Source organism: Trichoderma atroviride, chromosome 5, assembly GCF_020647795.1.
Source record: "Trichoderma atroviride chromosome 5, complete sequence".
Lineage (NCBI taxonomy): Eukaryota > Fungi > Ascomycota > Sordariomycetes > Hypocreales > Hypocreaceae > Trichoderma > Trichoderma atroviride.
This window is the reverse complement of record NC_089404.1, coordinates 2,824,879-2,847,370: the sequence shown is the minus strand read 5'-3', so window position 1 is coordinate 2,847,370 and position 22,492 is coordinate 2,824,879. Positions and strand designations below refer to the sequence as shown.

Sequence of the window (22,492 nt, the reverse complement as noted above, 5' to 3'; positions counted from 1 at the left end):
TACGGAAGAGCAGAAGCCCTAATGCGATTTGCTCCACGAGACAGCGTCTGCTCACTTTCAATTTTTTTTTTGTCAAGGTATTCCGACTGCAATGTCTAGTAGAGCTCAGTCTGCTGTTAACGTTGGTCGTGGCATGGTACAATTTTCGTGAGATCGACAATTGGCTGGTTGCGCGTATGCAGAGTTTATAGCCTCAGCTCATTAACCCAAAGGCGAGCCTCTCTCATGAATCTATGATAGTGGCTCCAGCACAAAGCAACATGGCTATGCTGATTTTTTCGTGGTTGAGAAATCCAACTCTGGAAAAATGACCTGGCATACTGCAGTATTATGGAGTAAACTGTGGAAGCTGCCTATACATTATTGCAGTTGCTCCATGCTGTGCGTGAGCTTGGTTCTTGGCAGCTCCAGGAAAGGGGCTTAATAATCGTGAGTAGCCAACGGTCGATATCAGTAACAATGCGATCCGAAGCACTAGACGACGTGTCAGATTGTGACATCTCTGCCGCACATCTCGCGAGTATCCATTCTAGACGCCCAATAGACTACCGTTTGCTTGTACGGTGTTTCACATAATGTGTGATCCACACCTGGCCACGAGAATGCTGGGCAAGCGCGAATGCAGCAGGCAAGTTTGCCCTGGTAGAGTGTCGGTTACGTCAGTGGCAACACTGTCAATGAACTGGTTCGTAATCGCAATCGTATCTTTAAGCTTTAGTTTGAATAAAATACTATTAGCTACCTGCTTAACTACTTCTTATTATAATTTTATAAAAGGATATTTATAATTGCTGGTTTTACTTCTATTAAATTTTCTCCTGGAGGCGCCTATTACCGCATTGCCAAGTTGTCAAGCTAATAGATTACGCAGTATGCTCGTCAGTCTCAGTTTCCTCAGCCTCGCTAGTCTTTGTCGTTGACAGGACGAATTCTTCCTTGTCAATATGGCGAAAGATAAACCACTAGAATAAAGTCAGTATTTGTCTGATTTAACACAAGGGGCTTCAAACATACAAAGCCAACTGTAACAACTCCGCCTACGATAGCAGGGCCACCGAAATCCCAGACAAGGTAAGGATCCACAATCGCAGCTGTGGTAGCCAGGTTGATGATGTATGCAAAGCCAGTGTTGAAGAGGTTGATGGCTGACACCAAGCCTCTCATGTTGGCTGGAGCACGAGAATAAGCGATACCGTAGGCTATATATATACAGATGCATTAGTACCCCTAAGGACATGACATATTAAGTTTTGAACGTACCCGGAACGTTAATGAACAGCTCGGAAAATCCACCGAGAGCGTATGGGATAGCCTCCCACCACAGAGAGATGGGCGAGACCAATCCATTATCCACACATCTCGGGTCGGAAGAGCCATACCAGCCGCAGGGCGAGGTCTGGTAGGCTTTGTAAGTTAGCACAGCATAGCCAATGCCGGCAAGTGTACTGAGGAAGAAGCCAGTCGTGATACGGGCAACAGGGCCATAATGAATTTTAGACTTGCGCAAAAAGGGGTACAGTCCGTACTGTAAGGATTCTGGTCAGCAGATTCCTCATTTATAAATGGAAAAGGCAAACGAGACCGCAGCCTTGACACGGAGTAACTTACATTGAGGATTGGCCCTAGTACAATAATGCTAAGGGAGTTGAAGTTGCCAATGACATCGTTAGGGACACCGTTGCCCGTGAGCATAGTGCCCAAAAAGTTAGCTGCGCTTCCGATACTACATCCACCAGGTTAGCACAGTTAGAGTGATAAGTAGAAAGTAGTCAACCGTACCCGTTGTCATTCCAGAACTGAACAGGGAAAAAGCAGAACATTCCCGTTGCCTGCATAGTTCGCTGTACGTCCCCGACGAATTGATCACTGTAATGGGTTTCGGGAGACAATCCCTTCTCAAGTCTAACAGACGGTATGGCGTTGTCCCACCATCCTTTACGACCAATTCTGAATATGCCGCCGTTCGCCAAACAGTGACCGATGACTCGGATAACATTTGGTAGATCAGAGCCGCCAGGCTTGTGCAAAACGAGACGGGGCTTGAGCCAGATAAGGAGAAGGGGCAGGGGAAGATAGAGGATGAGAGGGAGCAAGAAAGCCAACCACCAGCCTACGTATCTTGCCGAGTACGATGTCGCTGTGGACATGAAACCGCCAATGTTGATGAGGAGATAGAACCACAACATGACTCTCTCAGCGCTATGTTCAGGGTCTTCGATTACTCGTTCGCCAGATTTGAGAGTCTTGACTTTTGGTACATGCGATTTCATCTGGTCCAGCAGGAGGGGTGTGACATTTGGTTTAAACATGGCTGTGAGGAAAAGAGTTAACCAGGTGCCGCAATCAGAACGGGTTCAAGTACTCGGGCTACGACGTACCGGCTCCAATAGCGAGGATGTACACGCCAATAAAGAAGGGAATCTTGGCAGTTCCATCGTCGATCAGTGTCTTGGCACCACCTGCGACAATAAGAACATGGCCGACACCACAAATGATGACACCCCAGAAGATCATTGGGAAGCGACCGAATCTCGTGTCGGCAAGATAACCGACAACAAGGGGAAGGCAGTAAGCCAACAAGCTGAAAGACTGTGAAGTAGCATTCTGTGTTTGATACAAATTAGCATGCGAGACACACAACAAAGGCTCAAAGTTGACGGGAGAGGAGCGAGGTCTTACGGCTATTTGCTCGCCCAGGCCCAAGGCGCCTTGAGTAGCCTGACTTCCAGGTGCAGGGGAACCATAACCATTGCCACCCTTGGGCAGAGGTCGGTTGATGTAGTTTGTCCAAATCTGGGCGCATCCTAAGGAAAGCATCAGTATTAATGCTCCATCCATACCAATTGACGCCGTTAAATCCGACTAGTAGGCAAGCGTACCATAGTAAGAGGCTCTCTCGCAGAACTCAACAGCACAGAGGAGGTAAGCGACTGTTGGAATCTTGCCAGGGACACGACGCAGAGTAGCAAATTCCTCGTCAGTGGGTTTTCCCTCGTAATCCTGATTGAGAATGGCGACGCTCTGCCCGTGGGTGAAATCGGCGGGAGAGTCTTCGAGACCTTCCTTCTCGCTGGGAACGATGACAGCGGTCTCGTGCTTCGCAACCTCCGCTAGATAGACCTTGTGTTAGGCATCACTTATATAGTTGAGGTTGGCATCATACATGGCACATACCCATGGCTGTTTTTGTTTCCTACCCTCTAGAAGAAAAAAAGAAGGAAAGAAAGTCGAATACAATCAGATTTACTCTTGCTGCTACCGTGGGCGATTCCATTCTTTTGTATACCTTAATGCAAATACATGGGTGGTTGTTATCTGCAGTAAACCAGCATGTCTCCAGCTTCAGGTCTTAGGCCAGGGGTGGCCATCCTCAGGCCTCTAGCGCAGCCACTAGTGCCAAGCTAGGGCCGGTCTTGAGAACGAATGGGGTCGTATGGATCGTACCGACTCTGTATATCTCGTATATCTGAGTACCACCTACCAAGACGAGATGTAACATCAGCAGGACTGCATACATAAGACTCTGTATAGATGCCACTGGGTATAACTGAGCGGTGCTGAAGAGATGAATTCGCATATATCTACGATGCCGTGCTGCCCTGGGATGTGAATAAAATTCCGACAGAGTCTATCCGATGCCATCGCGTGTTGCCATTAAGCTTGAAGACAGACGTCTGACATTTGGCAAGCCCCTTAGTTGAATACACGGAGAATAAAGACTACTAACGACTACTAACTTTCCTACCAGTTATACATGTAATCGCTTAGCTTAGATGCTGCGGTTTCATCCGTTTGCAGCCACCAAAAAAACCAAAAAAAGAAGCTTAGAAAAAAATATCCCCTGCCCCGAGTACCGCGCCGCCTCTTTTCACCACCGCCAAACGCCTCCCTCAGTGTCTATGCTTGCCGGATCGAAAAGAAGAAATCAGGCCACGCCCCCGGAGATATTGGAGATATTGGAGGGTACATTCATGTACTTCCGAAAACCAGCTCCAGATGTTATCGCGTCATCGCTAGTGAAGGTCGACTAACCCACTAGTCCACGACAGACGGCGGTCTGGGGACTCGTGATTCTAGACCCCTACTCGAAATAAAAAGTTCCAAAAAAGTTCCAATGCTAGTGACGATTGGGATGAGTTATTTTCTGTATCTTACAGAGAACTTTGGAATGTTCCGCACATGACATTGCCTAAATCAGCGCTTATCCCGAGGTGCTGTTGTTTCGAGTCAAGCACCTATATTAAAAGTGTTGGCCCTAGTGAGACCTCCAGCCTAATCAGGGCGGAGGACATCCAAAAAGGGTCTGGGGTTATCGGCTGCCTTACATGAAATGTTACTCTAGCATCGGAGTACCCCATGTAATATTACGCTAGCGAGAACTTATGATTCAAGCGTAATTGCATGATTTTTGATAGGAGAGGTGTTTGTACTTGGGTGATTCCTCATAATGGACTTGACTAATTCTGGTATACTGTACGCAAATAGATAACCCGCAAGCGTATATAAAGTCAGACAGGGGTCCAATCTCGGTCTTTTACTATCACGACCCAATTCGCCACCGTAGTCATACTGTAATTGTTGAACAGACCACTCTGGCAAAAGTTGAAGTGACCACTTCTCTCTGCCTAGTGATATACCAATACACAAGGTATCCTAGTTCTTCCACAGTATAGACTACTAGAAAGATAAGTAGCCAACCTTCTCGCTGAGGGCGTATTCTTCAACTACTTCTAGGAAGGTCCAGGCTTACAAGTCCCCGCTGTGGCTCCCATTGAACTCGCGCAATGATAACGCTTGGGCGGGTTCTCTTGTCTCCCCATCTACAAAATGGGCTACAATCCAGCGCTACTCTCAAATCAAACAGGTCATATTTATTTATTTGAGAAATTCTCAAGCCATATTTGTTTACTAGGGGGGGGCCAAAACGACCACAACCACGTGCTACTCCACATAGCACGGGGTTGTGGTCGTTTTGGAGACCCCTTAGTATTTCATATATTTACTTACTGTACCTATACTATTACCCCGCACTCCATAACACCAACCCAGATCCCAACTTCACAGCTCCGTATCTAGTTTAATTTTTAAGGCATTATAGCACCTCTAATATTATCAAGCTTTCAATTGCCAATCGAGAATCAAGTCAATAAATGCTACGACTTCCCACATTTGGGACGCATTAATCTGACATGGCTTGGCCATTCCGCCCGTGGTGCACCCAGAGACGAGATAACAAACGTCATCGCTAAACTCTCGCCTGTGACTGCAGAAAACACAATCAATGTCTTCATCTCCTCCTTGAAGCCTGAACGCCGTCAGAGAGCGAAGAATGTGTTCAATTGGATCAAGCACGCCGCCGAGCCTTGGACGCCCGAATCGCTGGCTGAGGCGATTGTTGTTTATGAGTGTGCAGGTGAAGATGTGTTCCTCGATGGTATTAATTCATCAGAGTTGATGAATGACATTGAAAAAGAATTTAGGAGGATGATTATCGTCCAAAACCATAACATCAGATTCAGCCACTCTTCGTTCTATGAACTGCCCAAGATCGGAATCGAGAACACGGATGAGCCAACAGCGTTTGTACACGCCCAGATTGCGAAAGCTTGTTTGCATTACTTTTGGCTCGAATAGACTGTCAGAGTTTTGACTGGAAATCTTGAAGAAGGGGTTTGGGAGACGGGGCTCGATGCCACAGTTATCATCCATCAACGAACCAGCATGGCCGAATACGCCGTCCGATTCTGGCACGAGCACTACAAAGCCAGTGGAAAATTCAAACCTGATGAACTTGTTCATAGGCTTTTTTCTGATAAAAAGGTCTAACGTCTTGGAAAGTGCCTTTCTACGTTTTCTCAAATCCCTTCACCCGACTACGTAGAAGCTATATCTCGCCATTGCCCACTTTTGTTTCGCTGGGATTGGACGACCTGGTTGAAGGACAGCTGGAATTAGAGAGGGGCCAGCCTTTTTTTTTTTTTTTAAGAATAATTGCTCTCTTGCCATTACGGAAGCTGCTAGAGCAGGTGATATGAAGCTTGTTCAATTGTTATTGGAGGAGGTTGTGATGGAAGAAGATGAACTCTCAAGCGCACTTTTCTGGTCTGCTGCTTCTGGAAGTGGAGACGTCGTGGGCGTTTTGCTCAATAAAAGACCGGATCCTAACTATGTTCCAACTTGAGCGAGCAACTGTTTTGTCTATCCTTTTAATGCTATTCAAGCATCTGGGACCATTTCTAGATGGACTCGCTGCCATGCATACTCCGATTACAATTGCCAGAATCAGATTTTAGACACTGGTAACCAGGCGAATCCATTCGGAGAAACCTTTTCCAATTTTGGCCAAGCACAAAGCATGATATGCTATTATGGTTGCCAGTTGTTCCAAATCTACTACTAGAGGTTTATTGCAGCTTAGTGATACCTCTATAAACGACCATTACGGTCGACTCTGCATGATTTTGAAGAGGCTATTGCGCGATATCGGAAGGGTGGAAGTATGTCGATTCGATACATCCGAGACAAACATATGTATCACTACGCCGAATCTCTGATGAACATGGGTGACGGGAAGTTTATCGAATGAAAGCAGATATGAATGAGGCTAAAGTCTCTGAGACCTCTCTAAAGAGTGTTCAAATTCCCCTCAAGCCATATATGTAGCAAGATAGGGATCACATTCACACTCAATATATGGCATCTGTGGACAAAACGCATCAAGATTGACCCATGTAAACATAATACTCCCCATCATTGCCACCCTTAAGCTCCAGATACTGTCCTTCTGCCTCGTCTTTCTCACCATCATCATCGTCTTCGTCTTCACTCAGAAGAGAATCCGCGCTCACAGACACGACCTCGACGCCCTTGAAACCACTATTCTCATCGTCGCCATGTAAGAAAGCAGAGCTAGTTTCGTACACATTCACCGAGGCCTTGGTCACTTTGCGGCTCTTTGGCTTGATCTTGTGAACCTGATACGCAAGTATGATGTCTTCCTCTGGTGCCACTTTGAATGTGCTGCTCGTGCCAAATCGCTTCTCTCCGCCCATCCCAGCGCCGACAGAGATGCCCTCGATGATGGGAACTGTGCCGCCCATAGATCTGTGCGTAGATTTGGATTCCTCGCGCTGAACGGATAGACCACGCGCGATTTTCAGCCCACTGATGATGTAGATTGGACGTGCTCCGTATAGACCTCCTCGAATGGCGGCCTGCACTTTCGGCTCCTGCAAGCGAGCTAGGAGGTCCTCATCGTCGTCTTGGGGCTCCCTCTTCAACCGCCTCGTCTCAAGCGTGTCAATGTCAAAGGACTCGACGACATGGGCGTTATTGGCAAAATTGATGGAAGTGCCGGCAAAGGATAGGAACTTGGCATGTATACCAGCATTGACAGTGTTGCCTGACGTCCAGGAGATGGCGTACGACGTCTGCACAATTGAGTCGAATTCGGGCGGAGAGGGACGCGTGGAGAGCGGTTTGGTGGGCTTCAAGGCATCTGCTAGTAGAACGCCGAGCTGAATTGGGCTGGATGACAGCTTATGGTCTAGGTTGGGCGCTAAGAAATATGTACGCTTAGAAGCCATTTCTTCTGGTGATTGTGATTCATATGAGCCTGCAGAGTGTTGTGTGAAATGCACAATCTAGGCGCAGCCGTACGAAGCAATTGAGCCGCAAGGATTTGGTGTGGGCGCCAAGGCAGCGAGCGACCCCCATTTGGTTCGTATATCCAAATCAAAACAAGAACTACAGGGGCTACCAACTAACTCGTGGTCAGACAAAGAATGCAGAGATCGGGCCCGGAACCACAACGAATTTGATATGGATTCTGGTTTGGTTTTGCAAATATGCATCTAATTCAACGTCGATTTTTGTGCCCACTGATTTCTGCTGTAGTAAGCACCGACCAGGGAGTTGCTGGTCAAACAAACAGCACCAGACACTACATGTAGTTTAGTTACAAAACAGCCTGACGAGGTTGTATATTATATACATCTATCAACCCTTGGTTAGCCTGTCTTTGACTTTGACCTCGCAAAAGGAGATACGAGGGATTCTATGGCTAATATTGACAAGAGCGCCTTGATTTACATCTTATAATCATGCTTCATTTCATTACTGTTCTGATGGCTTGTCTCTGCGCCAGAGCCGCAATGCTTTACTGAAGCCGGCTGCCATTCCTCGGCGTTCAGAAGCAAATACCCCTTTTGCTGGGCCGGGAGGAGCAGAATTGTCATGGTCAAGAGTTGTGTCTACCAGCTCTGAAATGGGCAATCCTGCTGCCGCCATATTTGGCCGTGCGTACAAACGTGGCGCTCGCTCGTCTAAATCTTCGGGCCCCAAGTCAAGATGAGGCGTCGTTTCTTTCACCAGATCCACATCAGGATCCTTGACTTTGAGCCAGTTATAGAGATCTCTGGCTTGCGCTGCCTTCTCCCACTCGAATAAAATTGAATAGTAGTCTGTTAATTCCTTGACGGTGCCGATTGAAGCCAAATCACGCTCACCCCATATTTTTTGGCTACAGATAACCAACTCCTGAGCAGCACTGATAGCATCGCCAGAAAGATCCATGTATCTGTAGAATCGAAACAGACAGGTTAATGTTGATAGGGAGGCGCGGTTCCACGGCCCCCACGCCTCAATTTCTGCCCGCCTTATCTGCTCCAACATTCTCAACGCCTCTATTTGTTGAGGCTGTCTCTTTTGTTCGAAAAGTCCTATGGCCTTGATTTTCGTGTCAATCATCTCCGCCTCTTGCGTCTGATGTGTTTGACGCAAAGCATGGGCGAGACGACTGAGTGCCTCGGTAATGTCAAGCTCAAGATGAGGGTCTGCATTGAGGCACGCGAGCGAATTTCGCTCCATGACCACGACTTCTTCCCAAAGGTTCTGGTCTTTCAAAAAGTCTGAGTACTTTTCTCGAGCTGCTTTGGTGTGTTGAATCCCATCCTCGAGCAGTTTGGATTCTTGTTCGAAAGCGTCGATGAGCCTGTTGAATAGCTTCTTGCCCAAGGATGAGAGTCTGTATTTCGCACACACCGTTGCTAGATTGTATGCCCCATCAATTATCCACACAGGATCTTGGACATCACCAGTACCAACATTGTCGATGTAAATTTCAACTTCTTTACTAAGAAAAGCATCTGCATTTTCCTTATTCCACGCATCCCAACGCATTTCCGCCAGTTTATCAACGTTCTCGATGAAATAATAATGGGCGAATCCCAGCTCATTTCTAAAATGGTTCACTGCATCTGTTTGCCACAAGATGGCATCTTTCAGGTTGCCTTGATCCTCGAGCTCGGCAACTCTCGCGAGAAAGCCTCGAGGAGAGTAATAGGCCCTGTAAGGGAGCGACGGATTGCTAGGCTGACTGTCTGGCCCTTTTTTCTCGGCCTTCCGCTTGTATTTTATTTGCATACAAATCAACATCAGCTCTCTCAGACGAGTTACCTCGGGGTCATCCGTGTCGCGGGGAAATCTTTGGGCACATTTCTGTGGCCACTCGCCCTCTACCACTTCAGGTAGAATATCTTGAGCATAGCCAAGTTCTCGGCGCCAGTTACCAAATGCCATGGGTGCTAAAAGCGAAGCCAAATTGATCAAAACTCCTTGTTCGTATATTTCTCTCGGTCCACGTACCAAGTCGGGCATTCGTATCGGGCCTTGTACCACTTCAGGTAGAGAATCTGCCGACGGCACGAGCTCTATCGGCGTGCCTCTGGACTCATCGTACGAAGCTTCAATGACTGGCCGTGGCTCTCCAGGCTCAACCATCGGATCGTAATCAGCAGTCTGACTAGCGTCATCCGCAACTTCCGACCCTTTGTCCGATGGCGTCGCAGGTCGTTCAGAAGCCTGGCTCGAGTGCAGCGATGGCAATCCGTCCGAGTCCCGATTTGAGCCACTGGTAAGATTGTACTGGCGGGACGCGACCTCGGAGCCCTGATCGAAATAGTCATTGTGCAGAAAATAGTTGTACGCATCATGGTCCCCGTCGTCCAGATCGTCGGGATCATCATCATCATCATCCTGCTCGTCCAAATTGGTGTGCAGAGATTCGCGTCCAGGCCAGGGCAGAGAGCGTAAAGCAAAGGAATGCAAGTGCTCTGCTATATGGTTCAACAACGCAGGTGAGTCTGCCGGGCCGTTGGAGTTGCACAGTGGGCAACAGCTGATCCCGGCAGGGACCGGTATCGCCGATTCGGGGATGAGTGTGGAATACTGCTCCTCATTTATTGTGTCGGAGTGAGCCACGCCAAGATGCTCCATGAAGGCCTCGACGGATGGAAACACCAACGGCGCCTTGCCCACAGTGGTGCAAGGCAAACACTGCCAGCATTTTTGGTGATCGTTTCTCGTATGTTGGTCCCACTCTGCTCGAGTGACAAAGAGTCGATCTGGTGTAGGGCAGTCATCGATGATGCAAGTATATGGGGCGATATCAGTCATGAGATGTTTTCTACTGTCATGTTAAAATATTCACCTACACAAAGGTGAAGAATCGTGCGTTGGACTTACTTCCACAGGGATGGTTGCCTATACATCTCAGGCAAGGTCTGGCAGCAGCAAGGGCATTTGAAATGACGCATACCCAGCGGCATAGCAGGTGGCTTTGGGTAAGCAATTTTAGCGGATGTTGTCGTAATCTCCGTCTTTGCAACTTGTGAGGGCGTCACATTGTGAACCAACCCAGGATCTATGGCTTGAGTCATGCCAGAGGCTGAGGTGGCCGACAAGATTGGTGGTTGTGTTTCGACGACTGGCTCAAGTCCCGTTTCTACTACCACTTGAGCAGGTGTTTCAACTGGGTCGGATGCTTGCTCTTCTAGCTCTGCTATGATATCCTCTTCGGGTTCCGGCTCGCCGTGGTCCTCCATCATAATCGGCACATCATCTTGGAGCTGATATTCCTGCGGAGCGTTCTGGGGCTCTGCTTCTGCAGCCAGTTTCCTTGCGTGACGCTGAGCATAGAGAAACCGGTTCCTTCGCCGCAGATTCGCAATGATGAGACGGTCTTGGGTGGCAGTCAGATTGTTCGGGTTAATGGCGTAGTCTGACCGACCCGCTTCCATCCCTCTAGCAAGCACCACAACATTGAGATGCCGGCGGAATGCTGGCTGATGGTCGGCATTGAATCGCCTGTCCGCTTTGTGCGTTCTCGAACTGCTACCAGCTTTTCGAATAGCCAAAGTCAGGCGAGCAAGGTGATCTATGACTTGAGCGACATCAACCTTTGGGCCATCCAAGGATGAGCTCGTTATTACCGGCGAGCACGCATCCCGTGAATCTTGATCCGAATCGGTGCTTGAGTCTGAGTCGTCAGACCATGGCGAGAAGGCCCTCGGGATGTCTTCCGGAGATGCCAAACGTCCATGCTCTGGGCTCTCAGGCTTATCGCCGCTTTCACCGACTTCGAGCTCGGCATCTTGTTTATCCGCCTCATCCTCCTCTTCGGAACTATCTTGAGGCTTACGCTCGTCATTCACAGCAGGGAAATCCCCATTCCCTGTCTACAAGTCAGCAAAACAGTTGCACGCTTCGGCTTTAAGGCAGTTATCCAACATGTGAAATGTACCGAAATATTGGCATTGCGTCAGGCGCTCATTCAGGACCGTGAGAAGACTTATAAATACACCAATCACCTCTGGCTGAAGTGCCAGCCGTGCATCCAACGACGCACGGTCGCCGCCAAAGACTCCCGAGTTGGCAGCCCAGAGGTTGAATTCAGCAAGCCTGTTCTCGGCCCACTCGTCCTCTTTCAAGCTGGGTAGCTTCGAGCATTCCCGCAACAGAGCTCGACAGTGCAACGCGATAGCGCGGATATTGGTGCCCAGGGGGCCAGCTGGTGCTGAGTCTGGGAAGAAGCTGGCGCCAAATGAATCCATGGTTTGGCGCGCAGGCACTCGCCTCGGGGCCACATCAATACGGCACTCTCAGCTACCAACTCTTAGCTCAGCCCGAATCACCGCGTTGTCGGTTGATGATATGTGGATTCGATTCGGAAACTGAAGTGGATTACCGTGCCATCGATTTTGCAGGCAAATGCGGAGCACGGCTAAATGGACAGTTGCACGAATGAGCACAAGCGTCTGGTGATCTGATAGGCTCAGCCAAAGCACCACTTATAGAAGCCGAAGTCTGGGAGCCTCTTTGTCCCCAGCGAACACAAAGGGATGCCTAATCCACTGAGCCTACATGTACTTTTCAGCAGCTAATTTGACCCAGCGTCAGTCATGAGACTATGGTGTTTGTCTAAGAAGCTGCCATTCTGACAGGGCCTCGGCGTTCTGTTCTTGCCCACCAGGCTAACTATGGGACAAATACAAAGGATTCCTCCGCAGGACAAAATGTAAAAAGGCGCATTGCTCATTAATATGCTTAATTGTTTGTCTGATGAAGCTGTGTCCGACGGGGTACCAGTGCCGAATGCCCCTTTACCCTTACCACTTACCTCCTGTGTCGGAAGTGCCGTCGCAAATGCATCAACTATTAGTAAAATATGAAATAGATGGTATATTTTGCTACATTACATCGTAATTGAATGCTCATAGTTCCTTCGTGGTCATCGTTCCCTCACACTAACATCACCCCACGACCGCATCAGAGATGGCACCCCAGCTCTTGGTCAAATCCTTGCCTGAGAAAAAGCTCAAGGGCGAAATGAAGTAGGAGCGGTTGCCTAAATCATGCGACATTCGTGTCAGTATATTCACCATTCCTGTCCTAGTCCAAGCCCTGCTCATCTCCTCCGGTAGCTTCATCTCTTCGTCTCTCATCCCCACGCTGACAAACTCCAACACCATCGCCATCAACCCTGCTGCCACCGCTGTGGCAACAGACGACCCTGATTTAGGTACCTCGCCAGCGACACTGCTCAGCCACGCAGAGGGGACGTCTTTCCCAACGGTGCCGAATACGATGGGACCGCGAGGATCGACAGGGGGGGTTGGAGTCGCTGAATGCTCCGTGGTGATTGGTCTCCCGAATCGATATCACAGAGTCGAGAGCCGCTGGAAAAGCCTCGCGCCGATTTGCACCGGAATTTGACGCGGCTGCCAAGAAGAGGAGTTTGTTGTTCCGGGCGAGCTGAGCGGTCAGCAGCGCTGTGGTAATAATCGGGACCTCCTCAGGGAAGCCAAATGCCATGGAGATGATGTCTGCCTCGGCCTCGGTGGCAGCCCAAGCGATGGCCTGAGCGATGTTCTCGGCCGAGTTCTGAAGACCAGCGCGGTCTTTGGCGATGCGAGCAACATACATGTCCGCGGCGGGTGCCACTTTCATGATGAGCGCCAAAGTATGGGTGCCATGGCCGCTGCTGTCAACGGGAGTCGAGCTTTTCTCGGCGTAGTCTTTCCAGCCTTTGATGCGGCGTTTACGTTCTTTCAATGTGAAGAACATGGCATCTCCGTCGTAGCCGGTGTCTAACACGGCAATACGAACGGGGCGACCGCGTTCTTTTGACTTTCGGCTTTTCTTGAGTTCGCGGATGGAGGTGTTGATGGACGAGATATCGTCGAGCCACTGAACAGACGCTTGTGTGTTTGTGTTGCCTTGGTCTTTGAATGATGTCAAGGTTTCCGCTAGGATGGCAGCAGGTAGTTTGACATTGCGATCGGGAGAGCGTGACATGTCTATGGGATCGATGATGTGTAGATTCTCTGCGAAGCCGAGATTCTTGAGTAGGCGTTCGAGCGGCTGCACGACGGAACTATAAACCATGGCTTTGCGGGCAAAGACATCTGTCTCAACGTTTGAAGTAGCACTTTCACCAGTCTCGTCGTCGTTGGGTTTGTAATTGAGGCAGCTGAGGATGGCTTTGCGGTAGTCTGGAAAGTCAAATTCCTTGCGTAGACGACTTCGCCTGGTATATCGCCGGGTCATATGCCAAGATTCGTTCAGGTTGCCTTCCATTGACCCTTTGTCTTCCATAACAAGCCCGCTGCCTTGCGCAATTTCAAGGAGGATGATGCAGAGAGCCAACAGTCTGGGGTATCTATAGACAACAGAGTAAGAGTTGCAATACTCCATGGGCCCTTCCATCCCCTGATCGCTAAAATCAATGGCCAAGCATGGCCGTGAGGCAAACAGAGCGCCATCAGTTTTCGATAGCTCCGTGCCGCCATCGCTGACAACGCTTTCATCGTCGTCGTCCCCATCCAGCGGCGACTCCCGTAAAAAGTGAATCGAATCGCTCGACCAAGCAGAGCCCATCCACGACGAGTCATAATATTGCCAAAAAGAACGCGCGACAATGTATGCCAAGACCAGCTTCATTCGGTTCGACAGTTTGCACTGCGCCAGAATTTCCCGCAGCGACATGCTTGACCCTGGCCCGATTTGCTGTTTCAATGGAACCCCATCGTAAAGCTGGTGAAGTTCCTCATCCTGAACGCGGCAGCAGATACGTGAGCCGATGGGTGTTTTGACGAGCCGGCAGAATTGTTCTGGCAGGATGAGCCTTGAGCGCTCAGAGAAGTCCGATTTGGGTGCATCTCCAGGTGAGCTCACCAAAGGCTCTTCGCGATAATGTACTGCTTTTCCGGCTTTCTTGCGCCTGATGGTGGTTCAGCCACGGAAGGCTGCTTGATCATACGATGCAACTTACATGGCAACACGCATTTGCAGCTCTTGCCAGTGATCGGAAACCAGAGGCGTAGCGGCGAACAGCATATCAAAGGCGACGCACCCGTCAATTTTGGTAATCTTGTCGTTCAATCTCAGTCTGGCATGGTGCTTTCCTCTGCCATCTGTGCCCGGCCCACCATTCCACGTACACGTACACAATGAGTGTGACTTGAGCACAGAGAAGAGAGCAGAATTGACGTGCGTCGGGTAGGCATCCGGCACTTCCTCATCGGTCGTTTTCTTGAGGCGGCTTTTGCTGTCATCGTCCACGGCCATGACGAGTTCAGCGAAGCGCTGGAGCTTCTTGAGGTACTGGTCGCGTATGTCTTGCGACGCATGGCAGAATGCAAGGATGCCCTGGCGGGCTTGCTCTTCGGCTTGTCCATGGCTTCTGCGCTGGGACGAGGTGTTGAGTTCTTCGAGGAGAGACGTGTGAGCGCTAGGCTGATTGGGCCACTAGTAAATGTCAATACTCAGCTATATATGATGTTCTCTGATAGTAGCGGCAGCAATCATTCAACTTTGCCAAGGTCCAATGATCAAAAGTCCTCCAGGTGGGAAGAGAAAGACTGTCTGAGAAAAATACCTACCGAGCAAACATACTCCAAGTCATCCAGCAACTTTGGCAGCCGTCTCTGCAGCTTGGGCAACTGATGGACTCCCGCCGCGTCTAGGGCGCTCTTCGCAATCAACAAATTCGCAGCTAGACAGCCCGCAGCACACATTTTGTTCCTCGCAGCCAAGTCAGCAGCAATCATGGCGGCCTTGACCAGTGCGTCCTTGGCAAAGTCCAACACTCGGGCGTCGTTGCTCTCCTTGTCATCGCCATACTCGTCGTCTTCGAAGAGACGCCCCCGTCGCGCGGGGCCCATCATCACCTTTTTTTTTTAAGAGAATCATCCACCACAGGACAAGGGCGACTAAGACGACAAAGACGACCAGGAGACAGTTGAGTGAGCGCGATGTCCTTGCGAGTGGAGAAGTGCTCGGCTTGGTGCGGAGAAGCGGATAAAGGTGGAGGAGCCGCCCACCATTTTACGGCCATGGATGAGGGAGCTTGGCAAAAAGAGACTGCTGACATTCTCTACCAGAGAGAATAGGAGATGTTGTTCGCTGCAACTTTGTTATGACTCAGCGTCATGGCCAGCAAGATTTGTGACACATTAGTTTAGTATTGATACAACTAGCCATTTAGCTATTATTATTTATTTTCAATAGTTCTCCAATTATTGAACTGAAATTTATAAATTTGCACTGCTCGGGTACACAAGCCGGCAGAAAACTACTTCAAGTCATCTTGCTCCAAGTAGCGCATGGTGTATTTGTATCCCTCAAGCCGGTCTTTCCATTGGAGGCGGGAATCTGCGTTGTTTTGCGCCATCTCATTTATACCAATACTATCACATGGTTATGGTAGCTTTATAAATACATCCAGCATCTTTGGGTAGTTTGGTGTACCTAGTCCTGTAATTGGGTCCCAGCCTTCTGCTGCCTTAAATGCCATAGAGTCACTATACGAGACTACCGATGACATAGAGCTTGCTCCCGAGGAAGATATTATCAGATATGACTAAACTAGCTTATGGAAAGATCATGTAATGCCCTGCGCTATCTTTATGGAAGTAAAATCGGCGGCAGCACTACGAGCAGGTGTGGGCGGCGAGCGTCTTAGCGTCGGGTTGGTGGACTACAAAAGAAGAAACGCAAACATGTGGCCCGAAGTTTGGAGTGTTGAAAGTCAAAAATTGAAAAGCATTGAATTTAAGAAAAGAGCTTACGGGGACCTCGAACTTCCCACCACGTGTGTCATTCATTAATTTTATTTTTGTTTCACATATAAATGTGATTGACTCTGTTAATCTCCGCAAGTTTTGGGCTGCCGTGAACTCGTCGCCTAGACTAATAGAATTATTTCACTGTTGATATCGAACAAGAGGCCTACGATCTCATCACTTCGGCGGGTGGCGTCAATATGACAGGACAAACTCAGTTATACTAGACTTGTAACGAGCTTTTCTAGAGGGAGGAGTTCGAGTCAAGCCACTAACCGATAAGTGCTGCCGCCGATTTTACTTATATGTATAAAGGTGGCGCAGGACATCGGCTAAATCTTTTCCTTCACTAGTCCATTCGCTATCTTAATCGAAGTCTAGTAAAGGCTTCTGGAAGCGATATGCAAGCCGGATACCAAATTGAGCGCACAGGGCGTCAAGGTCATGTTCTCGCCCGGCGCTCCACATATCCGAGTTCATGATTTGTAGCTTCAAACTATGAAAATAAGGTGTATGAGTCTCAAGATTTGTCCACCAGTCCCGAAGTAGCATGAAAAGATCGAGGTTTCTTAAGATGTTTTGCTCCAGCAATGCCATGTCATCAGTGATTGTCAGGTGGTGGATATTCTTCGGCATCAGATTCTTTAGGCTGCCCAGATCGTCATCTGGAGAGAATCCAATCAAGAATTGCTGCAAAATTACCAACTTATGCAGTTTTTCAAAGCGGCTCAAGGGTCTTAGAGATCCTTGAATTTCCAATTCGGGAATATCATCTAGTTCGGGGTCGCTAGAGACATCTCCTGATATTTTCAATTTCTCCAACGTATCCTTGACAAAAGATAGATCTTCAGCAATCTGATCGAGATTGATGATATCATTATTGGTCTCATTTCTGAGAATTGGTACGTATTTCTACTCCCATTGCAGTGTTTTGAGATTCTTCGTCGTTGCAAGGATGCGCCCTAGATTACCTTCCCGTAATCCATGTATAGTTAACGATGTGATGTTAGAGGGGCTAGGCACATGTGCTGGCCACACTAATATGGCAGGATTGTCGATATTAGCCGTTATCGATTGGACAGCGGGAAGATAGAACAGAGAGAGAGCATCGGCCGTATTCTGCATCTCCGGGTGGCGAATGATGGACGATTGAGTGTCAAGTAGCACTTGCCGCAGATGTTGGAATCGTGGGAGGTTGCAATCCACAGTTTGGCAGAGGGAAGCTCTCAGCATCCTACCAAGGAGGCGATTATCGGCGCTGAATTTGCCTGTCAGACGCAGGTCCGTTATATTCGGGGCCAACGATAGAAGTAGCATAACAATGGCATCTGGTGTGCCATTTCTCAGCTCTTGGATCCACAAGTCTCGAAATGGCGGATTGATGTCTTGAATTATCGCGATGAGACTCGCTAGCTCGGAGCTATCCACGGAAATACGCCAACCATTCCTCGTGTAGCCTTCTGCCAAGGAAAGAGATTGAACATATTTAGCAAGCTGAGGACGTCGCTGGAGGTTCTGTAGAAGTATTATGAAGGACGGAGGTGGATCGCCTCCCAGCCATATCAACAGCAAATGGGCGTATAGCAGCGGCTCAGCGACTTCGCGCAAACCTCGGCTGACAAGGCAAAGATCGCGGAGACTAGCTGCAGGCAGGCACTCCAAGATGGAATGCACAATTTCCGCTGGGCAGTCTAAAAGGGACTTCATTATCACGGAATTCTGCTGAAGTTTTGTTTTGTTTTGTGATGCAGATCAGAGCGTAATGGGTACCTAAACCAGCACCCAAAGTGAGGAGAATTGCTTACATAAACTGCGGTTAATAATGGGCGCCCAATAGGTTTGCATGAAAAAGCAAAGGATAGCAAACTTGAATCACATAAAGCCACTTATTTACAGGCGTGTTCTGTATTTGAAGCGCATTCTATAGCACCTAAAAATGCTCTTCGCGCCTCCATTGTACTCAATGGTCCAATTATCAGCGTGCATCCTGAAATCATTCACGATGTTGTACATAATACGCTGAAACCTCAGTCCGATTCAAAGGCTAATGCTCTGCCTCTGAGCTTTGTTTCGAGGCTTTCTCAGCCTCATTCTTCAAATCAGCATTGAATTTGTCCCACGGAGATAAGTCAAACTTTCTTGAATTCCACCACGGTGAGGAGAGCGTGATCAAAAGTCCTCGGAAATCCTCTCCTTGGGTGAAAGTGGTGTTTCCTAGAGTTGTTTCGCTTGGAGTGAAATGAAACTGGTGGACACCCTTGGCCAGTCCGAATAGCGACCCTTCCCACTGAAAGGATGCAGGCGAGTTTTCCTATCTCAATTTAGTATGGGCATATGCATTGCACCAACCAAAAGCTTACTACTACAACTGGATTGTGTGCGCTTCCATTCATGTTGACTTTCAGGCCGTCCCCCGACTTCAGGTCGAGAGGTTGCTTGTTAGCATCAACAGGCTGAATATTCCAACCGGGCTGCCATTGCGGATAGCGAGCAAAGTCTAGGAACTAAATGACGCGCTTTTCAGTATGAGAAGCTTCCTATGCTGCTGCTTGGCTGTCGCTTTATATGGAGACGTAGATTTAAGAAACTGTCCAAGTTGACGCACGTACCACGGATCGGACAATCGCTGGCGAGGCAGCGATCTCAATCTTTGTAGAAACGCTCAAGATGGGGCTCATTGCTGTCTTCAAAGCGAGATCTGCAAATGAATGCTAAAGATAAGGATGGCTTAGACGACAATGGACAAGGTTGCACAATATTATGAGCGATTATTATAGCGATCTTTAACAGCCCGCTCTCAGATATGCTGTGACGACGACAGGATTCAGTGCGAATCCCATCATTTGGCTATGTCGGCGAAATCCTTCCATTTGTCAGCGTGCGCCACGCCGCCCGACCGCTTTGATAGCGCGCCATGCGCGCCAAAATTGAGTCAACGGTCCTGAGTCAAAAGCAAAACATGCCATGGTAAATATACTTGAGACATATCGATTCAGGTGCTTATATAGACCGCCTCGAAATGTCAACATAGGGCTCCAAGATTTTGGGGCATGTCTCATAAGGCTTTGCGGCGTATGCTGTTTTCGTGCTTGCCAAAGGCTATATCCTAAAGCTACAGGCCTAGGTTGTTGCAGTTGGGGGAATAGCATCGGAAACTAATACAACAAATAGCTGCCTGGCGTTCAAGCGAGCTCGAGTATAGCCGTACAAAATCCCGTAGGTGAAGTACAAATATTCACCACAGGCACAGATAGCCGACAATGGAGTACACCTTTGATGTTTATCGCTGATTTCTTTTCTTTTTTTTCTTTTTTTTTCTTTGCGCAATGGTCAACGGCGCTGGGAACAAGTTTGCTAAACAGCGACAGCCAATTTATTGTTATAACTCCACATTCATCCAGAGGGCAGAATTGTCTCCATGAAGCACCAACGAGCTTTTGACGGAGAAGCAGGCATTGGTAAGTGGCGTCGGCCTTAACGTATTGTAGGACGAAGAAACATCGTAATATCGCTAGTGAGGGATGGCTTTATGATCATCTAGTTTGCCCACTTCATGAGACTGGTCACATTAACACACGCCGATTTCAGGATATAGCCAACACAGAGCTGACTATGTAGTTACATCTAGGTATATTCTTACCCTTACATCTTCCGAAAAAAACTTTATTCTTCTGGTTGAGCTCTTGTGCCAGATGTTTCGAAAGGTTCCTAGAAGATGCTACAGGCTTAAAACAACGGCCTAGTAAGGATAAGGTATGTTTTTCGCACCAGAAGTTCCAGTTGGAAGCTTCTTATATGTATGACACGGCGAACCATTTCTATATGTTTTACACAATTAGTGGAATCGCCCAACGATTCAGCAGGTAAAAGGCTGTGAAATTACAGCATTATATTTAATGACCTCGATGACGCGAAAGAAGATTTGAAAAGCAAGTCTCAAGCCTCTCTGGACCAAAAAAGCGGCACTGATAGCTCATATACGTCTACGTATACCCAGATTGGCTTTTTACTTGATGGATATTTCTTCAAGTTTTCTATCTTGATTGATAAGTGGATGGATAGCGATGAAGGCATTACTGGTACGTACGACGTGTTAATAACATAGCTATTTATGAGGATCGTGATAAGGTAGACATCAGTACTGTCTCGGTGGGCGCCATTATGGTTACAAAATTGCCAAAATAGCAGTTCCAATTTTATTTGGTTCAAATTTTAATGCAGTCAGAACAACACAGCACTTGATCAAGGCGGCTACTTGATGTCGGAAAGGAAGCCGAAACTAGATCTCATACCTGATATCTAAGCACGACATTGTGCTTTGTCGTGCTGCTGGAGAACAAACGAAACTTTCTCAACAAGGCGAAGAAATCTCCCGCAAAGTACGAAGAGCATCTGCCTGGAGAATGTGATGAAATGTACAGGGACGTTGTCTCTGGAAAAGGTGCGATGAGATATTTCTATATTTCTAGAGGCTTGTATCAGTTTCCCCCAAGGCCGAAGCCACAAGTCATCATGGACCAAATGCCAATTCACAGAAGTGGTCTGAATAATTCTACGTAATGGGAATCATTTCGGGATGGTGAATTATAATTTAATGGCAACACGGATTGCGCTGACTTACACATGATTCCACATTCTAAATGCCCGTCATGACATGGCATTATCCGCTGCAATTTGTTCACCGTTATATTCAGATGATATGAATAGTAGCAAACAACTGGAAGTACTCATATCGATCACCCTTACAGCTCATGTAATGCAATAAAGTAATTTGTGCAGCGCCAAGAAGTGATTCATATAGTGTCTCCGCAGCACAACGATTTAGGCCGTCATCCTTTCCATCCAGCCACAATACAGTCAACTCTTTTACGCTACTTATACTAATATACGAGCAATTATAAGGTATCAAGTGAGACAGTAACACACTGATATTAGCGAATTTCCGAAATGATGATGACTCGGTCTACCACGATCAGAGACCTATATCCTGCTCGGTTTCCAAAGCGTGAATGGGGCGCAACCTCACATACACAGTATACAAACGCCACAGAGAGCCAAAACAGCGAAAATTGAAACATCTATGTACGAGTTTTTCATAAGCCAGAAAGAGAAGACTCGTATGACAGACAGTATTGAATGACAACCTGCAGAGTATGATAATGGCCAGAAACTTGCTCTTTACGATTCTTACGCTGTTAAGGACAACCGCTGACCCGAATTTGATAGCAAAGACGACGGCAATTCAAAGCTAAAAGGCATTAATGACAGCAATACGGCAATCTAATCCTGCAATCGGCCCGTAGTAGACCAACTCTACCGCCCGTCATCATTTCAATAGGATGATGAGAAGAGCAAAAAGTCACGCGGACCAATGTCTGTGAGAAAGATTCTCAAGTGGATCAAGAAACCCATTATGTATGGCATGACATCACGCTACGAGAGCACATGTGCACACTAAAGCCCGGTATTGGTCCAACTCTTGGCAAAAAGGGGAATCAGACATTTCGACGGATCAGACATTTCCGAATACTGGACGTCTGTGGCTTCGGAAACCGGATTAGCCGGCTCAGCTCGTCGAAAGGATGCCGCCCTGGTTGAAAGGGAGCGTCTTAGACACGGCAGCTTACTGCTAGTATAGAAAGCAATTGAACTAACTTGCCATTGTGGTTCTTGTTTTGGTACTGTTTCTAACGTTTTTCGAACGTCTGGCTCGTTGACACTTACAAGACATTGTCATAACTGCTCTTTTGGTGTCTTGAGCAAGCTACGGCCTCTCGCGGTAATAATGAAGTCATCATTAATAGCTCAAAGCGCTCACAAGAGGATACAGTAGCTTAGGCACTTTCAAAATCTAGGCGCTGACTCAAGTTTAGGCAGAAAAATGCGGGATGGTGGTGCTGACCCAAATCCTTCCATTGAAGGGATTAGATGCCAAGGCCCTAGAGTAGATGATAAATGAGAATAATAAACTTACTGAGCAGGTTGGCATAGTGCTAGGCCTTCGGATATGCCATGGATTTTCGCATGTGAAACCCACAAACGAAAACAAGTGGTTGCTATTCAAGGCCTCCGACGTTTAAAATGCAACT

The 22,492-nt window shown here is 47.9% G+C and overlaps 8 protein-coding genes across 9 annotated transcripts; 2 read left to right on the top strand and 6 right to left on the bottom strand.

The window, feature by feature from the left end:
- Positions 1-716: 716 nt before the first annotated feature.
- TrAtP1_010152 (uncharacterized protein) lies at positions 717-3,254 on the bottom strand. Its single transcript, XM_066114585.1, has 9 exons — positions 3,175-3,254; positions 2,880-3,110; positions 2,680-2,804; positions 2,379-2,604; positions 1,780-2,311; positions 1,609-1,723; positions 1,261-1,525; positions 1,015-1,199; positions 717-962 (listed from the first exon to the last, which is right to left on the bottom strand). The coding sequence occupies exons 1-9, from the start codon at positions 3,176-3,178 to the stop codon at positions 864-866; spliced, it is 1,782 nt and encodes a 593-aa protein (XP_065970681.1). The 5' UTR covers positions 3,179-3,254; the 3' UTR covers positions 717-863.
- Positions 3,255-4,827: 1,573 nt separating this feature from the next.
- Positions 4,828-5,634, top strand: TrAtP1_010151 (uncharacterized protein; the record flags this gene model as incomplete). Its single annotated transcript, XM_066114584.1, has 3 exons — positions 4,828-4,864; positions 5,270-5,413; positions 5,474-5,634. 3 exons carry the CDS (start codon positions 4,828-4,830, stop codon positions 5,632-5,634), a joined length of 342 nt encoding a protein of 113 aa, XP_065970680.1.
- Positions 5,635-6,716: 1,082 nt separating this feature from the next.
- TrAtP1_010150 (uncharacterized protein) lies at positions 6,717-7,586 on the bottom strand (the record flags this gene model as incomplete). The annotated part of the gene is made up of 1 exon (XM_066114583.1): positions 6,717-7,586. One exon carries the CDS (start codon positions 7,584-7,586, stop codon positions 6,717-6,719), a length of 870 nt encoding a protein of 289 aa, XP_065970679.1.
- Positions 7,587-7,955: 369 nt separating this feature from the next.
- On the bottom strand, positions 7,956-12,419 carry TrAtP1_010149 (uncharacterized protein). Its single transcript, XM_066114582.1, has 3 exons — positions 11,582-12,419; positions 10,525-11,512; positions 7,956-10,465 (listed from the first exon to the last, which is right to left on the bottom strand). Exons 1-3 carry the CDS (start codon positions 11,889-11,891, stop codon positions 8,116-8,118), a joined length of 3,648 nt encoding a protein of 1,215 aa, XP_065970678.1. The 5' UTR covers positions 11,892-12,419; the 3' UTR covers positions 7,956-8,115.
- Positions 12,420-12,499: 80 nt separating this feature from the next.
- TrAtP1_010148 (uncharacterized protein) lies at positions 12,500-15,611 on the bottom strand. The gene is made up of 3 exons (XM_014089914.2): positions 15,222-15,611; positions 14,612-15,087; positions 12,500-14,560 (listed from the first exon to the last, which is right to left on the bottom strand). Exons 1-3 carry the CDS (start codon positions 15,504-15,506, stop codon positions 12,856-12,858), a joined length of 2,466 nt encoding a protein of 821 aa, XP_013945389.2. The 5' UTR covers positions 15,507-15,611; the 3' UTR covers positions 12,500-12,855.
- A 1,158-nt stretch (positions 15,612-16,769) lies between these two features.
- TrAtP1_010147 (uncharacterized protein) lies at positions 16,770-17,039 on the bottom strand (the record flags this gene model as incomplete). The annotated part of the gene is made up of 1 exon (XM_066114581.1): positions 16,770-17,039. One exon carries the CDS (start codon positions 17,037-17,039, stop codon positions 16,770-16,772), a length of 270 nt encoding a protein of 89 aa, XP_065970677.1.
- A 1,178-nt stretch (positions 17,040-18,217) lies between these two features.
- TrAtP1_010146 (uncharacterized protein) lies at positions 18,218-19,222 on the bottom strand. Its single transcript, XM_014089916.2, has 3 exons — positions 19,013-19,222; positions 18,764-18,907; positions 18,218-18,714 (listed from the first exon to the last, which is right to left on the bottom strand). Exons 1-3 carry the CDS (start codon positions 19,079-19,081, stop codon positions 18,448-18,450), a joined length of 480 nt encoding a protein of 159 aa, XP_013945391.1. The 5' UTR covers positions 19,082-19,222; the 3' UTR covers positions 18,218-18,447.
- Positions 19,223-19,367: 145 nt separating this feature from the next.
- On the top strand, positions 19,368-20,891 carry TrAtP1_010145 (uncharacterized protein; the record flags this gene model as incomplete). 2 transcript variants are annotated; one of them, XM_066114580.1, is made up of 5 exons in its annotated part: positions 19,368-19,619; positions 19,772-19,861; positions 20,032-20,156; positions 20,401-20,482; positions 20,639-20,706. In XM_066114580.1, exons 2-5 carry the CDS (start codon positions 19,822-19,824, stop codon positions 20,704-20,706), a joined length of 315 nt encoding a protein of 104 aa, XP_065970675.1. In that variant the 5' UTR covers positions 19,368-19,619; positions 19,772-19,821. The 2 variants fall into 2 exon arrangements, with proteins under 2 accessions (XP_065970675.1, XP_065970676.1); XM_066114579.1 differs by having other exon boundaries at positions 19,368-19,861; positions 20,032-20,891.
- Between the last annotated feature and the right edge of the window lie 1,601 nt (positions 20,892-22,492).

Bases quoted from the DNA above. Each gene is read 5' to 3' on its own strand.
- TrAtP1_010152 (XM_066114585.1), bottom strand. The intron at 1,724-1,779 runs GTACGGTTGACT...TGGTGGATGTAG, and splicing joins CAGTTCTGGAATGACAACGG to TATCGGAAGCGCAGCTAACT. The intron at 1,200-1,260 runs GTACGTTCAAAA...GTATATATATAG, and splicing joins GCTGTTCATTAACGTTCCGG to CCTACGGTATCGCTTATTCT.
- TrAtP1_010149 (XM_066114582.1), bottom strand. From the start codon at position 11,891: ATGGATTCATTTGGCGCCAGCTTCTTCCCAGACTCAGCACCAGCTGGC. The intron at 11,513-11,581 runs GTACATTTCACA...ACTTGTAGACAG, and splicing joins GACGCAATGCCAATATTTCG to GGAATGGGGATTTCCCTGCT. The intron at 10,466-10,524 runs GTAAGTCCAACG...ACATGACAGTAG, and splicing joins AGGCAACCATCCCTGTGGAA to AAAACATCTCATGACTGATA.
- TrAtP1_010146 (XM_014089916.2), bottom strand. From the start codon at position 19,081: ATGAGCCCCATCTTGAGCGTTTCTACAAAGATTGAGATCGCTGCCTCG. The intron at 18,908-19,012 runs GTACGTGCGTCA...CGCGTCATTTAG, and splicing joins CAGCGATTGTCCGATCCGTG to TTCCTAGACTTTGCTCGCTA. The intron at 18,715-18,763 runs GTAAGCTTTTGG...AAATTGAGATAG, and splicing joins CACACAATCCAGTTGTAGTA to GAAAACTCGCCTGCATCCTT.
- TrAtP1_010148 (XM_014089914.2), bottom strand. From the start codon at position 15,506: ATGATGGGCCCCGCGCGACGGGGGCGTCTCTTCGAAGACGACGAGTAT. The intron at 15,088-15,221 runs GTAGGTATTTTT...GACATTTACTAG, and splicing joins ACTTGGAGTATGTTTGCTCG to TGGCCCAATCAGCCTAGCGC. The intron at 14,561-14,611 runs GTAAGTTGCATC...AACCACCATCAG, and splicing joins CTGCAAATGCGTGTTGCCAT to GCGCAAGAAAGCCGGAAAAG.